The following is an 18045-nucleotide window of genomic DNA, read 5'->3' on the forward strand; positions in this document are numbered from 1 at the left end:
GTCAGGAAGTTCTTCCTCGTGTTCAGATGGAATCTCCTCTCTTGTAGTTTGAAGCCATTGTTCCGCGTCCTAGTCTCCAAGGAAGCAGAAAACAAGCTTGCTCCCTCCTCCCTGTGGCTTCCTCTCACATATTTATACATGGCTATCATATCCCCTCTCAGCCTTCTCTTCTTCAGGCTAAACATGCCCAGCTCCTTAAGCCTCTCCTCATAGGGCTTGTTCTCCAGACCTTTTATCATTTTAGTCGCTCTCCTCTGGACACATTCCAGCTTGTCAATATCTCTCTTGAATTGTGGTGCCCAGAATTGGATACAATATTCCAGATGTGGTCTAACCAAAACAGAATAGAGGGGTAGCATTACTTCCCTAGATCTAGACACTATGCTCCTCTTGATGCAGGCCAAAATCCCATTGGTTTTTTTAGCTGCCAAATCACATTGTTGGCTCATGTTTAACTTGTTGTCCACGAGGACTCCAAGATCTTTTTCACACGTACTGCTCTCGAGCCAGGCATTGACCCCCATTCTGTATCTTTGCATTTCGTTTTCCCTGCCAAAGTGGAGTATCTTGCATTTGTCACTGTTGAATTTCATTTTGTTAATTTTGGCCCATCTCTCTTATGCCCAGGTGCTTTGGACTCCAACTACCATCATTCCTAACAGCCTCAGGCCCTTTTCCCTCTCAGACGCTTATGCCCAGGTGTTTTGGACTTCAACTCCCATCTGAGGGGGAAAAGGAAGGGACCTGAGGCTGTGAGAATGATGGGAGTTGAAGTCCAAAACACCTGGAGGGCCCAAGTGCAGATGCTGTCTTAATCCCAAATCGTGCGAGGAAGAACCGCCTTGAGCCAAGGCGTCAACAACATGGCGTCGCTGTCCGTCTGAGTCCTTTTAACTACCGGCCTTTTGGCCATAGAGACGCCCCTCCGTCCTGGCGTCTTCTTCACCGCCGGCGCACGACGTAGGACTCTTGAGCTAGCCGGCTCGGTCCCCTGCCCCCTTCGAGGATGCGAGCCAATCAGAGGCCGGAGAGCGCGTAGAGGAAGTGACGGAATAGGGCGGCCGCGTCTGCTTCCGGTGTTGCATTGTAGAGCGCAGGCGGACCTGCGACTCGGAAAGCGAGCGGGGGGAGGAGGAGGAGGAGAAGAAAGGAGGCCGTGCTGCGCGAGGCTGTCATGGCGACCAGCATCGAGCAGATTTTCCGGTCCTTTGTCGTCAGCAAGTTTCGGGAGATCCAGGATCAGCAGTTCGGCGGGTGAGGGGCTCCGGAAAGAGGAGGGGAAGGGGAACGGGGAGGCTGGTGCCGCGCGGAGGAAAAAGCGCTGAGAGGCGGGAGGCGGAGTAACGGGCGGGAAGGGAAAGGGCGGGGGAGAGGGAAGCGAGATTGGCCGGAAGGGACACACGATAATCGGGAGGGAACTTTATGTCCCTCCACAGGAGATGCCCCTGCCGAAGTCGACCTGGCACCCAGCGTTTGAAGGGCCCCAGAGATGGGATTAGTTGAGGTTTCCACGGAGTTCAGTTAGTTCAGGCCTGGGCCAACTTGGGCCCTCCCTCCAAGTGTTTTGGGCTTCAATTCCCACCATTCCTAACAGCCTCAGGCCTCTTCCTTTCCGCTTAAGCGGCTGAGGGGGGAAAGGAAAAGGCCTGAGGCTGTTAGGAATGGTGGGAGTTGAAGCCCAAAACACTTGGAGGGAGGGCCCAAGTTGGCCCAGGCCTGTTATTCAAAAATATTTGTTTCTGGCTCCAAATGGCTTGTAAAACTAGATAACAGGATGGTCCTTTTATACCATTTGTAACTTTTTGTATAATTCTAACACGTTTCCACCATTAAATATAGTGCTTTGGAACCAGGCCCATTTGAAACACCCTGTATTATATACAACCAAAATTGTTGCTTTTTTTTTTGAGTCAGGAGAAACTGCAAGTCACTTCTGGTGTTGCTATGACTTGTACTTATTTGTATTTATTATTCATTTACTACATTTATATCCCACCCCCTCTCACCCCGAACCCCGAAGGGGACTCAGAGCGGCTTACAGTTATCTATATAAATAGCAATGTAATGTTCATTTGTGGGATTAACGTAACACAAAAACCACTGGATGAATTGACACCAAATTTGGGCACAGTACACCTCTCACACCATCGAGTGATCATCACTCATAAAAACACTGAAAAACACACCAGAAAAGATTTAAAAAGCAAAAAATTTAAAAAATGCATTACAACGCATGCGCAAAACCACATATATAAACAAACACACATATATACACATACACACAAATATATACACACATATATGGATACACACACACAAAACACATATACAAAGAAAGGGGGAAGGAAGGAGGGAGAGAAAAAGTGAAAAAAGGAGGAAAGAAAGGTAGAAAACGAAGGAAGGAGAGATGGAAATAAAAAAGTGAAAGAAGGAAGGAAAGAGAGAGAGAAGGAACGAAAGCGGGAGGGAAGGAAGGAAGGAAAGAGACAAGGAAGGATGGAACCAAAGAGCAAAGGAAGGGAGGAAAGAAACAGGTAGAGAAGGTAGAAAGAAGAAGGGAAAGAAAAAGAGGGAAGGAAGGAAAGACAGAGGAAGGGAAGGTTGGCCACAGCAACGCATGACGGGTACAGCTAGTATGTACATAAATGTGTTTTATTATAGCATAGCACAATATTAGCATTATATATTACTATATTGTACTGTGTCATTATATTGTATTACATTTTAATATTATTATCAATATTATATGTATATACAATATATTAATATCATATCACAATATTAGTATTGTATAGTACTATATTTTTGCTAGGGGGGAGGGCTCCCAACTGATGGTACAGGAGACAAGGTAGAATATTTATAGTCTGTCTGTTCTACCCACAGTTGGATTATTTTGAAAAAAAATCAACTGTAGATAATATACTCAAAATATGCAGTGCACCTATTTTTTTATTTGTGTCAGAAGCAAATTGAGAATACAGTTATAATGGATTTTTAAAAAAATACCACAAAAACTTGGCATGATTCTAAATTTCCTTTGACCAGAAGCTGGCCAAGTTGAGTGTCCCTGAAGGAATATGAATGTGCAGTATAGTTACTGATGCGTGTATTTTTTTCTATAATTGAAAATACGAGTGCATAAAAGATTTTACTTTCTATTTTCAAGCCATACAGGTTAATAGTAATAATCATCATCATCATCATCATCACTTTATTTATGTCCTGCCACCATCTCCTAGAAGGGACTCAGGGTGGCTTATGAAGTAATAAATGATAGTTTATTTATTTATTTATTTATTTATTTCTTGCATTTATTGACCGCCCCTCTCAGCCCGAGGGCGACTCGGGGCGGTGAACAACAACAAACAGACAGTGTACAATTAGCCGTGGCGATACAAACCAGACAAATACAACATAACATATACTTATACTAAAATCCGCTTCGTCAAGTCCTGGGGTCATAGCCAAAATTCGTAGTCCTAGTTCGTTCCATTGTCATTCTAATACACTCAGTTGAAGGCCTGCTCGAAGAGCCATGTTTTCAGGCCCCTACGAAAGGCCATCAAAGAGGGCGCCTGTCTAACTTCAGCAGTTCCATAAGAACACATAAAATACAAATAAAATACATCAACATTTATAACAATAACAACATAAAAGAGCACTTACAAAATATGAAAAAGCTCAACTCAATTTAAATAAAATCCTCAATAAAATGCAGCAATGACAACTAATTAAAATGGGCAGTATAAGCAGGCTGTAAAATGGGCAGGTTGAGTATCCCTTATCCAAAATGTTTGAAACCAGAAATGTTTTGGATTTGGGACTTTTTAATCATTATTTTTTGACATGCCTGTATTTGCATATGCAAGTCTAAACATTTTACATATACAGCCTGTATACAATTTTATATATAATATTTTAAATAATTTTGTGCATGAAATAAAGATATATACAAAGAAGTCACTATTTCAGCTCACAATGTGGACAATTTTGAAGTATTTTGGAATTTGAATAAAGAATGCTCATTTTCTATATAAATCTGTTCTAACACAGTAGGAATCCAGAAATAAACATGTGGTTTTTGTTGTTGCTAAATTTCTGTGAACTCCATATCCTGCTAGTGCAGAGCTATTTCCCTTAAGGTTAGGATATAATGGTAACAACTGAAGGATTTACGTTAGACCATATATTGTTTAAGAAGAATAAGATTGCATGAATATGTATGAAAATTTCAAATATAGCAAACATGCAGAATAAAGGCCTGTATTATATTAAGGAAAATTTATTTTACATTTAAAATGTTTTTTCCCAATTAGTGGAAAGTTGGGAAGTCAATACAATGGGGAAATAAACTCACCTGAACACACCAGTCCTTCAGATGACAGCGTTGGATCCGTTGGGAATCTGCAGAATGATCCACTGGTGCAGAAGATAGAACAAGTATTATCAGAAGTGTTGGGAGCAGAACCACAGTACAAACCAGGTATACAATTTTCAGTGATTTTAGTGTAGCTTTCTCTAAATGTGTAGGATTACATATTTATATTTCGTAGGGGAAAAGTATTGTCAACCTGTCAGGTGGATTTAAAGCTCACAATATATATTTTAGCCTGCTATGGCAGAAACGTTTAAAATGATGGGTCTAGTACTTGGAAAAACAGATTATTATGTGTGGTGTGTAAAATTTACATTTGACTAAATATGCTTTCAAGACTGCAATTCCATACCATTTTAACTGAACATTGGGACTTAATTTTTGAGCAGACTGGCTTAAAATTAAATTATAAACATCATGTAAATTGATGAATTTAAAATGTATTTTTTTGATTATTTTAATGTTGGTTAAGTAAATTTTCGTGCATTTTATGTCAAAAAGTGCAGTCTGTATTTATTTTCTCCAGAAAGCTAACCTAGTTCTGAATGATAAAATCTCATTGAGTAACAACCCCTGTATCAGCGGATGGTATGCTCCTGGTCATATCATACTCTATTGAATTAGGTCCTCTGTAGGTACTCTCAATACAACTCTATGTGTGCTGTAACTGTTAAGTACATTTTTTTTATTATTATTATTATTAAATGGGAGTGTATAATCCACAGATACAGGGGAAATAAAAAAGTCCTTGTTTAACAATGTACGTACTGTTAAGCAGGGACTGTTTTATTTGTGTAAAGTTGGGGGGGAAACAGGCTCGACACTTACGTTTACTACATATAAAATAGCAGGTTTAACTAGAAATATGATTTGTAATTATATATCAGCAATTAGGAGTTTTTATTGGCAAAGCAAGGACTTTGCATTGCACCATGAGGTAGATGTGGAGGAGGTGAGGTAGAGGGCTAGCTGGGAGAATGGGTGAAGGACCCCCAATTAAACAAGACTGAATCTAGTTGAGTTATCCCTAATATCAATCAATAGAATTCACCCAGACAAAATAGAATATTTTGTGAAAAATATGATTAGCTCTGACTTAGGTCTCACAACCTAAGTCCCAAAATCTAATTCTAGGTTATCCAGTGCTAATATTGCTCAGGGATAACAAACTCAAATGATGACTGCTGCCAAAAATAGAGTAAAATGGGAATTTTGAAAAATGAGAGTGAAGCATCTCCATGTTTCAGGGCCTCCTGCAATTTTCAGAAGAACAAAAGCCTTTAAAATAACCAGGGAAGGGCAGCTTTCTATTTGAAACATTCTAGTAGGGGCTGGGGGTAGTTCTACACTGCGAAATAATGCAGTGTAGAGTCGCATAAGCATGGAGGCTGATATGAGTTTAACTTAGGGTAAGCTGCTTAATGAGCCTTCTCCAGAATTCAGATCCCTTGTGTTGGGGAAATGGGGAGAGTAATCCCGGATCCCTATGTGGGATCCAGGATCATGTCCCTAAAGCCATCATACACTCCCCAGGCTTGAACGGCCAAGGGAGTCAGGATGGCTGATCCCCTACAGACAGAAGAGTAGTACTTACCTTGATCTGCAGACTCCACTTCATTATTTGCCTTATGTGACTGAGTCTGGCAGCTTGAGAGGAGTGAAGAGGGCTAGCTCCTCCAAAGTTGCTTTGTTCAGTCATGTGGAGTGAATCAGGAAGTAAAGCGTATGCAAGTAAAGGTAAGTGCTACTTTTCTGTCTTTTTTTGTGGGGGGAAGGGGGAATTGGTGTGCTGGGGAGTTTGGAAACCTGCTTCATTCCCAGTTACAGCAGGGCTGGTCTGCAGGGCAACTGTCCTGCCTCCCAGGTGATCAGCAGCCCTGTGTAGCTATAATGCAGCTCCAAACCAGTATTTTTTATACTGGTTAGAGTTGCATTATGTGCAGAACCTTCCTGAATGTATGTTCAGTTTCTGTATAATGTGGCAGCTGGGAAGAAAATGATGGGAACTTTGTGATGGAATAAAATACATTACAGCATGTATAGGCAGCTCCTGAGTTATAAACATTGAACGTACAAACAACTCACAGTTAAGAATGTAGGGTGAGACAACAGAAGTGAGAGAAATTGACTCCTAGGAAGGGAAATTAACTTCTGAATGAGTTATTATCATGGGAAAAGGATGTCTTCCACTGAAGCTTTCTCACCAATCCTTGTTTCCACAACAAGGCAATTTTTTCATAATTGAATTATGACAGGGACAGAAAATGAGATGAAATTTTCTGAAGAGTGGCTCGGAAAGCAAAACAAACACCACACTTAAAGAAATTTACCTATTCAAACTTACAAACAAATTCAGCTTAAGAACAAACCTACGTCTTGTTTGGGGACTATCTGAGCTGTGTCTTTAAATGATCATCTGATTGCCTCCTGTTTCTGTTTTTTTCAATTAACGTTGCCTTAAGAGCATGAGTTTTGGACTCATGTGTTCCTGCCTTGCTTTTTTGGATTTTTTGCATGCTTACTGGCGTCTGTCACCTGTCATGAGTGGTTCAATAGATGATCACTCAAAATATGTATGTGATATTTATTTTGTTTCATTTTATTTCTACCCCACCTTCCATCTCATGGGGACTCAAGGCGGCTTACAATAACGTGACACAACTCAATAAATTTAGAAACATGGCAAATACAAAAATTAAATATTTGTGTCATGAACACAAAATAAAGTTTAAAAAACAATACACATACTCATGGCGTCGGCTAGTTCATGAGGTCATGAAGAGTCGGAAGCGACTGAACAAATGAACAACAACAACATACTCATACAATTAAAATTTCATTTAAAACTAAATATCTTCCCAACTCTCACTCCCACTCAACCTAGCATTCTCCTCATCCTCTCCCAAATGCCTGCTGGCACAGGAAGGTCTTGACCTGTCTGCAGAAGGCAAGCAGGGATGGGGCCATCCTGGACTCTAGGGAGGGAGTTCCAGAGTCAGGGAGCAGCCAGTAAAAAGGCCCTCTCCTGTGTTTTCACCAAATGCACTTGAACTGGTGGTGGGACAGAAGAAGCCCTCCCCAGAGAATCGTAGTTTTCAAACAGGTTCATAAAGAGTAACCTGTATCCACGCCGTATAGGGCTTTATAGATTAAAATTTGCACTGATATCCCTATTCTTTCGCTAGTGGAGCACAAATAGTATGAAGTTTCTTTTTCTTGATAGCGGATGTATCAAATATATTAATACATGGTTGGGGGGGAGTGATCCCATGTGCATCTTTCAATTTCAAGCTGTAATTTTATATAAAGTAATTAATCTAGTCATTCTCCATTTCTGTATTTTATACCATTTTGAGAAAATATTTATATTTTACTTTTTACTCTTTTTCAGATGGTAGAGAGGATGTTGTGAGAACTAAATCACGCTCTGCTAAAAGGGGGTTATCTGAAGAAGTGCAAGATGAAATTCCAAGGAAAAAGTCTAAGAAAGACAAGAAGCATAAAGATAAGAAGAAGAAAAAGAAGCGAAAGAAGGAGAAAAAGGAGAAGAAACATAAAAAACAGTCCAAGGAATCAAAAGTGAATCAGAAAGAATGCAGGGATTTGCAGCTTGTTTTGCGCTCAAAGCCAGAAAACATCCGGCTCACATTAAGTGGAGATGATGATGTGAATATAGAGTCTGTATCTGCCTTAAAACATGCTTCTGTATCAGTTCAGAAAAAAACTGCATTTGAAAATCAAAACTCAGCCATGCCAAATTCAGACAGTACCAGTTCAGATAATAGCAAACTGGAGACATCTAAAGAAGATTCTCAGGCGTTTTCTGAGGTTGAGCTTGCAAGTGAGGGAGATACTACTAAAGCTACTGGCCACACTATGAATTTGTGCATAGAAGATCAATCTTTAAGAATGGCTGAAGCTGAACATAATGCTCTAAATGTGATCAAAGATGGAGTTTTTTGTGTGGAACAAAGTGAAATCAGTTCAGCATTGGAGGCAACAGAAAAACAAAATGTTCCTGAAAACAGTTCACATTCTATAGCAGTAGAGCTGGAAGTCTTAGAATCCGGTCTGGAATCTGACATAGTAGAGGTTAAAAGTTTGAGTTCTGTTACAAACTCATTAAATCAAAGAGGCATGGAACAATCAGTATCAGCCTCACTTGAAATATCTGCTTTGCCTCACTTGGAGGCAAGTGGAGAAGCCAAAGATTCAGTGTCAACCTTGGGATTTTTGGCTATGGTTGTAGGGAAAGATTTTGAAGCGACTTCAGATTTTTTGAATATAGCAAAGGTAAAAGCTCCTGAAAGAAGTCCCAAACATACTCCACTTGCAGATATGAAAGATGATTTTGTTCATGACTCTGGGAGACATATCACAATGCAAGATTTGCCCAAAGCTCTGCAGTCTGGAGCAGAAGATCCAGAAGCTGCTCCAGAATCTCTACATGTAGTCTCTGAAACAGACTTAAAAGTTGTAGAAGTTGGTGAGCAAAAGGGTATGAACGCAACTTCTGATAATGAGGCGGAAGCAAGAAAATTAAGAGAAACCCAAGCCTGTGGTTTTAGGATGGAGTTGAAAGGTTCAGAAAAATATCCAAGACAGTTACAAGTTGAAAAAGATGCAAAAGATGTTACAGGAACAGCAGAACTGGGAATTATGAATAAGACCGATCTTGTAAAATCTGCAACAGAGAAGGAAAAGTTGAATACTGTTCCAGAACCTTTTAGGGTGGTTGATTTGATGGATATTGCTCCTTCTCAAGAATCTGAGGAAGCTGTGAAGGCAAATAGCTCTCTCAAGACATCTTTTGAAGCTGTTGTGGAGGAAAAGCAAGATTCAGGAGTAGCTAAAGATTCTGAACCTATGACTGAGGTGAAAATTCATGAAAGCATTTCACAAGCTAAACCTGTTTCAGTGATTCGTGGTTTAGAAGCAGCTACAGGAATTACTGATATAGCAAAGCCACACAATCTGGAAGTTTCAAAATGTGCAAACAAAATAACTGAGACAATAATGAATCTGAAGAGTATGAAAACAGTTTCAGAGTCTTCAGTAATTCTGAAAAATATAGAAAGCCCTTCAGATTCCCAGCATGTAAACGAAAGGAATGCAATGTCACAAGATGCAATGTCTGATGCAATGTCACAAGAAAAAGATTTACCAACTGACCTAGAGGAAGGAACATTAGAGGAGAGAGATGTGGATCCTACCTCAGACTCATTGCATATGATATTTGCAAATTATTCAGAACAAAATCTAGAACTTCATACAGAACCGAAGATCACAATAAAATTGAAGAGTCCAGAATTAGTTCCACAGTCACCACACATAATGGATACAAACAATTTGGAGTCACAAAATATTAAAAAAGTCAAAGAATCTGAAATGATGGCTGGGTTGCATGATTTGCAGAAGAAAATAGAATGTTTGCACAAAAATGTGAAAATAGTGGAAGCAGCATTGGAACATAAGACTGTTTCTTACTGGCCTGCATTACAGGAAAAAGCTTCTGATACCACTGAGATTATGAAAAAGGATAATTCAGGTCCAGACAATTTGCAGATTTCACCAAGATATGAAGAAGTGAATACTGGCTCTCAAAAAACAACAGGAGATGAACTGAGAACTGAGAGTGAAAGCCTGTTATTAACTTCAAAAACTTCAAAGGGGGTTATTATAAGTTCAAAAACAGTTCAAGAATTGGAGGCCATAGAAGTTCTACAAAGGTTAAAAGAAAGTGAAGGATCTGTAACAAGTTTTGATGTGCATAGTCCCAAGAAAACTCTAGAATCATTGCCAACAAATCTAAAAGCAAAGGAGGTAAATTTAGATTCTCTGTATGATTTGGAAGTTGAGTGCACAGAAAGAAGTTCAGAATTCCAGTTTCCAGTTGAATCAAGTAATCAAGTACAGAAACAGAAATCTGAATCTAGAATTGCTGACGTAAAACACTTGAACATTGATTCAGAATCTACCCTCAAAGCAGGTGTAGAAATGGGAGAGAATCTTCCAAAACTTGTGTCAGAAACACAAAAGAAAAATGAACTCCTTGAATTACAACATGTATCGGTATTTCATGAGCCTGAGCCAGTGGTCAGGAGTAAAGCATCACCCATTACAAACTTGGAAGCACATACAGAAATTCTACATTTGAATGAAAATGAGAAGTTGGGAGTAACTCCACAATCTAAAAAATGTGAAGTGGTTAAGAAAGCAGGAGACGTTCCTTTGTTTACACTAGGTACAGTAGATAAAAAACCAGTTCCTTCCTTTGTCCATGAAGATGAAGATAAAGAACTAAAAATTGCCAAAGCAGTTGAAACAGTAGTGACTGTAGAAAAATCAGAAGGAGCAAAGGAATCTGTGGACATAACAAAAGAAACTCTTAAGCCTATTTCCATGATACAGGCAAAAGATTTAGAAACCTGTCAAAAGGAAACTACTTTGGAAAAGAAGAAAATGCTTTCTATGCATACAGAATTATCTCCGAACATTGATGCAAGTGGTGCAGAAACATTTAGAAGACCTGAATCAACACAGATTTCAGAAGACTTGTCAATGGCTGCAGGCAAAGCAGAAGAGAAAGGTTCTGGAAAAGATACAGGACAAGATGTAAAATTGCTATTAAAATATTCTCAACCAGTTTCAGACTCCATAATAGTTTCACAGAAGGAGAACTTGACAGAGTTTAAGATGGATGTCAAAATTACAGAGGCAAATTCTGGTGTTCTAGATGAAACAGAAAAGAACACTTCAAAAACAACTTTGCAGCTTGAAACAACTTCAAAGCCTCAGTTTATGTTGGACCCCATGGATTTAGATGACAATACACAACCTCTGTCAAAAATAGAAACAAAAGATTCAGGACAAGTAAACTATGAAAGAATGTTGGGAAAAAAGGATAGCAGTTCTCCAGTGACCACTGCAGCACAACAAATCACACCACAACTAAAACCTTCGGAATCAGTCTCAGTTGAAACAGACTCTGCAGGTATTCTAAAACATACCTCAGATTTTACATCTTCTGGAACTGTTCAAGAGGCAGAAGTGTTAGAAATAAGTGACTCTCAGATGCACGTAAAACCAGGAAATAATTTAGAAATAAAGTCATTTGAAGCCACTTCAGACTCTGACAATGTTGCACAGAAGACTCCACCAGTTTCTGAGCAGATGACCGGGAAATTTTCAGAATTAGTATCACAAAAAGTATACCCAGACAAGATGAAAGATCTAGGAACTGTTTTAGAACCCCAATATGCTCAACAAATAAAATATTTAGAATCCTCTTTGTATAGAGTGGGGGCAACAGATTTGGAAGGCAGTCATCTACCTGAAAAAGGTGTTTCAGAAGCTAATCAACAGTTACCTTTAGCTAGTTTTGGATCTGTTGTATCATCTGTGATTGTAGAAGCAGTAAAAGAGCCAGAAAAGCAGTTACAGTTAGAACCACATGTTGAAGAAAAATGTTCAGAAATCTCTCTGGAAAGTATTCACACATCAGATGTAAAGGATGCTTGTGTAGATGGAGAACATGCATCTTTAGTGGGAAATGAATGTCCTAAATCTGTTGCTGAAGTAGCATATGTTACAGATGTCAAAAATTTAAATTCAGAAATGGCCCTAGAGTTAAAAGTTGCAGAAACGTGTTTTGAATCTGGAAGTGTCCTAACGTCTATGCACACAAAGCAATCAAAAGACTTTGAGGCAGCTAACAAATGTGAATCTTGCGAGGAGGTAAAAGTTCTTCAAGTTACCCAAACATCAACAGACAGCAAAGACCAAATGGCTCTTGAAGGAATGTCAAAATCTTTGTTAACCATAGATTCAACTTCTGTGCTTTTGTTGGAAGGAAAAACCTCTGAAGGCTCTCTAGATCCTATCCAGGGTGTTCATATGAAAGATTCTGTACTACCTTCTGAATATGTGCATACAAATAGCAAAGATGTTTCAGAAGAAAATTTGAGTTGTATATGCAGAGCAGAGATGAAAGCTGTAGAATCAACTGCAGAACATGTTACAGAAGCCAGTAGTTCAAAAATAATTTCAGAGGTCACTATAGAAGAGAAACAGTCAGAAACAGCTTCAGAATCTTTGAGTTCAGTGAAGGAAAAAGATTTGAGTGGAATTCCACAGGCCACAGTAGAGGAACAAAATTCAAAAGCAACTTCAGCTGCATGCCCAGTAGCTGAAGAGCCCTTGGAACTTGTCCAAGAAATAAAACTGGATTTGAGAGTTTCAGAACCAGTTCTGGAGTCTGTGAATATGGCAGAGAAGGACTTGAAATCCAGAGAACAAGTAATTGTAGAGGCAAAAGACTCAGAAACAATTCTTAAATCTATGCATGTAACAAATGAAAAGGATTTGGAAACAGTTGTACAGGACTCTTTGAAGGATAAAGATTCAGAAGCTGTTACAGAGACTGCAGTCATACTGAAAGAACGTGAAGGAAGCATTTTGAAAGAAAAGAAAGATGAGAAAACAAGTAGCAAAAGTAAAGATAAAAGTAAAAGTAGTAAAAAAGCAAAAAAGAGTAGATCAAAATCCCCTTCAAAGTCCAAAAAACATAAAAAAAAGTCTAGATCACATTCTACTACTAGACAGGTAGCCTCAAGAAGAGAACGCTCTAGAAGTAAGCATGATTCCCGTTCCAGGAAAAAACGCTCTGTATCACGTCATAAATCCAGATCAAAATCTGTTGACAAAAAAGAGGATAAAGAATCTTTGAGGTCCAGACGGAGACGATCGCGATCGAAGTCTAGATCGAAATCTGTAGACAGAAGAGAAACTTCAGTAAGATCAAGGCGGAGACGTTCTAGGTCTTCTGATCATCGCAAGTCTAGATCAAGATCTATTGATAGAAGATCAGTTAGAAGAAGAAGATTGTCAAGGTCCTCTGATAAACACAAATCTAGATCAAGATCTGTAGAAAGAAGAGAGGCTTTGTTAAGATCAAGGCGGAGACGGTCCAGATCTTCTGATCAACGGAAATCCAGATCACGATCAGCTGACAAAAGAGATACTGCAGTGAGAGTAAGACGAAGGCGATCTCAGTCCTTTGATCGTGGTAGAACTAGATCCAGATCGCTAGATAGAAGGGGGTCTTCAGTAAGAACTCGTCGAAGACAGTCTAGATCCTCTGATCGTCATAAATCAAGGTCCAGATCAGCTGATGATAAACGAGAACCTTCGGTGAGAACAAGACGCAGGCGATCTAGGTCTCCTGATACACGCAAGTCTAGATCAAGATCTGTTGACAGAAGAGAGACTACTGTAAGGGCAAGGCGCAGGCGATCTAGGTCCTTTGATCAGCAGAAATCTAGGTCCAGGTCACTTGATAAAAGAGAAAGTTCATTGAGGAGGAGAAGGAGATCCAGATCATCCGATAATCGCAGAACTAAGTCCAGATCTGTTGACAGAAGGGAAACTTCACTGAGGACAAGGCGAAGACGATCCAGATCCTCCGATAATCGTAGATCTAAATCTAAATCGGTTGATAAAAGGGAAACTTCAGTAAGGACGAGGCGAAGACGATCCAGATCCTCCGATAATCGCAGATCTAAGTCTAAATCGGTTGATAAAAGGGAAACTTCAAGAAGGAGAAGGAGAAGGCGATCATCTTCTGATCGTAAATCTAGATCCAAATCTGCTGAGAAAAGAGAAGCTTCGGTGCAGGCAAAAAGGAAACGTTCCAGATCTTCTGATACTCACAAATCTAGATCCAAATCTGTTGATAATGTAGAAACTTCAGCAAGATCAAAGAGGAGACGATCCAGATCTGCTGATCACAAATCTAGAACCAAATCTGTTGAAAAAGAAGAGGCTTCACTTAGGTCTAGACATAGAAAATCCAAATCATCAGATCGTCGGGTGTCTAAATCAAAATCCAGATCCAAATCTACTGAAAGAAGAAAAGACAAAGAGTCTTCTGATGCATCAACAGAGAAAGTCTCCAGACAGAGATCAAAGTCCAAATCTGTTGAAAAAACAGAAGAAGCCGAATCTTTGGATAAATCTACAACTAGTCGTGCAAAATCCCCTGAACAACGCAAATCTAGATCTAGGTCCAAATCTGTAGATAAATCAGGTGAGAGAGAGAATTTACGAAGATCAAGGAGTAAAGACTCTAAATCCCCAGAAAACAGATCTCGAAGGCGTAGAACAGTTTCACGGTCTAAAAGGAATCGTTCCCGATCATTAACACGGAGAAGGCTCTCCAGATCAAAATCTGGCCATCGATCACGAACACAGTCACGAAGTCGATCTCCATCACGTTCAAGACGTTGGAGGAGGACCAGATCAAGGTCTTTGTCAAGACAACGATCTTTATCAAGGGAAAGGCGTAGGAGAGCTCGAAGAAACAGATCACGATCTCCTGATCGGAGGAGGAAGAGGTCTGATTCAAGAGACAGTTACAGAATCTCTCTCAGATTACGGTCCCGAAGTCGATCACCTGTCCGTTTAGGACGATCCAGGTCCGCAGTAAGAAGACGAAGCACCAGTAAATCACCTGATACCCGAAGATCCAGATCTTCTAGCAGATCACCTAAACGTCTAACTGACTTGGGTAATTCATCACCTGCAGTCTTTTTTGCATAGTTATATTTTAAAGTAAATTAATGTGTTCTTATTTTTCAGATTTCTTTTACATTTCTTAATTGTGATAATTTTCTGTTCTGTAAATGGCAACATGCTTCTTAACACAAGTTTCAGAATATGCTTTTGTTGTCAATACAAGTGGAAGCAGATGTAAATTATATTTTCACACGATGCATTACAAAGTAACGTGTTCATAGTAAAGAAAAATTGAAGGTTTTTTAGGAGTGTAAGTATGCAGTGTAACTTTGAGGCATGTTAATTTTCAAGAGTGCTTTAAATATCCTGCTCACTCAAATGGGGCATTTTAGTTTTCACAGAATCATGTTTTGTTACAGAATTTATATAGAATACTTGTAACATCATCCCCAGGAGAGCTGTGAACAGTGCCCATAATTTCAGTCACTTGTCAAGCAGAATTGGGACAGAGAGTGTTCTGAGAAATCAATTGTTTTTTTGCCATTGCTGTACCATTTTGTTCCATCCAATGTAGTATACTAGGATGGAAAATCTTCCATGCTGCTCTTTGGCAAATCTTAGTGCAGAGAAAATGAAGTTAAATGTTCTGGTAATAGTTTGGCCATATTCATAAGGCTGTGCATTAGAATTGTTAGTCTCTTTGGGGGATATAAAATGTGTGGAGGTAATCTATGCAGTAAGCGTAATTTTCAATATATTGGAATTCTCATGGGATTATAAAATGCATCAGAATTGAGCTTTATCCATCTACACTGGGGACTCACAATTTTCTGTTACAACTATAACTGACATGGACGTCAACTTCAAATCAGTTGGAGAGCTAGACTCTACCTTACGATTGGACTCAATTTTCAACAAAAAGTCAGTTTCAGCTGTTAACTGCAGTCAAGTCAACTTTGATTTATGGCGACTCTAAATGAGAGACCTCCAGGTGACACTGTCATCAACAGACCTGCTCAGGTCTTGCAGACACAGGGCTATGGCATCCTTGATTGAGCATTCATCTGTGATGAGATCATCTTTTCCTACTGCCTTCAACATTACCAAGTATTATTGTGTCTAGTTTTGTCTTTTCATGATACATCCAAAATATGACCCTTTCAATAAAATTATCTTGTATTCTAGTGAGAGTTCAGGCTTGTTTTGTCTTTTTGGAATCCATGGTATCTGCAGACCTCTTCACTGGCACCACATTTCAAATTAATTTCCTTCCTGTCAGCATTCTTCACTCTCCAGCTTTTACAACCATACAAAGAAAGTTGATATAAAATAGTATGGGCAATCCCAATTCAGTGATATATCTTTATATTTAAAGATCCTGCTTAGTTTCCTTATAGGTGCCTTCCCAAGTCCTAGTCTTTTGATTTCTTGACTGTAGTCTCCTGATTAATGACTGAGCCGAAACATGGAAAAGCTTGAACTATTTCAATGTCTTCTACTTCAAATTTATGTAAATCATCTGTGATTTGTTTTCTTAATGTTCAGTTGTAAACTTGCCTTTCCACTTCCTTCTTTTACTTTTTCAGTAATTGTTACAGGACTTCATTAATTTCTGCTAGCAATATTGGGCCATCTGCATATCTTGTCCTTCCCCAGTTCTCACATTTCCTTCCTCTGAGTTTACTCCTACTTTATGTCAGAAATGTTTTGTGTACAAGTTAAACCGACAGGTGATTTAATTCAGCTTTGCCTAATCTCCTTCCCAATTGGAAATGATTCCATTTTACCATGTTTTGTTTTGGGCATAGTCTTGTCCCAAGTAAAAGTTATGCATCAGGGCAATAAAATGTTGTGGCACCTCCATTTACTTAAGAGCAATCCATAATTTTTTATGATCTACACAATCCAAAGGTTAGCTACAAGATACAAAGCACAGGGTGAATTTCTTGTTAAAGTCTATTAACCAACATACGTTTGCAACATGATCCCTAGTGCCACTTCCTTTCCTGAACCCAGCTTGGACAACCGCCGTTTCTCGCTCCATATATGGTAAAAGTGTTCGTTGTACAATTTTGAGCATCACTTCACTTGCATGGGGATTGCAGTGGTCCTGTGTTTGCTGCTGTTCCTGTTGTCCTCTGTCTTTGGTTTGGGATGTATAGTGAGCATTTCCACTCTGTGGGCCATTGTTTTATTTTTCACAATTGCTTTCAGAATTTAGTCAGAACTTGAGTAGATTCTATCTGAATGTTGAAGCAACTTTCTTGGTATGCCATCTGTTGGTGGTGATTTATTTCTCTCAAGTGCTTTGAATACAGGTTCTTTATTTTCTAAAATAATACAGTTATCTTTAGATAAGTTCTCCTTTAATGAACCTGTCATCCTCTTATCTTTTCTATAGTTCTTCAGTGTATTCTTTACATTATTTAATTTCTACTTGGTTATGAAATGATTTCCTCTGCTTCTTTGTAGAGCATCTGCACTTTGTTGGATCTTATAGAAGAAGTCTCTTCTTTTTTGTTGTGACATCTTTTTCTCTGCATTCAAGATTCTGACTATTTATGTCACCTTTTACTTTCCCTTCTCATATGTCCTTAACAGCTGGAAGAGTTTTATTTCTCATCCATTGCAGCTTTCCTTTCTTTTTTGGCTGCAGATTTATTTATTTTTTGCATTACTCCCTGACAATGTCCCTGGCTTCTGTCCAGAGTTCTTCTGGCTCTTGGTCAATTAAGCTTAATAGTTCAAATTATTTTGTTACTTTATCTTTAAATTCTGTAGGGTGTTCTTCAAGTTGTATTTGGCATGATAGTTGATTTAGTGTGCTGTTTTAGTTTTACTCTGATATTTGGTCTTAGCTCATGGTCTCTGCCATAGTTTACTTCTGGTCTCATTTTTTCTGAGTGGATGGAGCTTCTCCATCTTCTGCTTCATTTCTTGATCCTAGATCAAACTTTCATACAGTATTGGATTCTGCTTTGTTTCCACCTTTAGAGAAGTGGGTATGTTTAATCTGGGGGAGAGAAGGTTAAGCGGTGACAAGGTAGCCATGTTTAAGTATTTGAAAGAATGTCATATTGAGGATGCAGCAGGTTTGTTTTCTGCTGCTCAAGAGACTAGGACACATAGCAAAGAGTTCAAACTGCAGGAAAATA

At 39.1% G+C, this 18045-nt stretch overlaps 1 protein-coding gene across 1 annotated transcript in view; it reads left to right on the forward strand.

Annotated features, from left to right (window-relative positions):
- The first annotated feature begins 1067 nt into the window (after nucleotides 1-1067).
- The window catches only part of SON (SON DNA and RNA binding protein), a 35140-nt gene continuing 18162 nt past the window's right edge, over nucleotides 1068-18045 (forward strand). Inside the window, 2 exon segments of the mRNA XM_067466707.1 lie at nucleotides 1068-1254; nucleotides 4317-4483. Of these exon segments, the coding sequence (XP_067322808.1) occupies nucleotides 1175-1254; nucleotides 4317-4483 (247 nt within the window). The 5' untranslated portion in view covers nucleotides 1068-1174.

Source organism: Anolis sagrei, chromosome 3 (assembly GCF_037176765.1).
Source record: "Anolis sagrei isolate rAnoSag1 chromosome 3, rAnoSag1.mat, whole genome shotgun sequence".
Lineage (NCBI taxonomy): Eukaryota > Metazoa > Chordata > Lepidosauria > Squamata > Dactyloidae > Anolis > Anolis sagrei.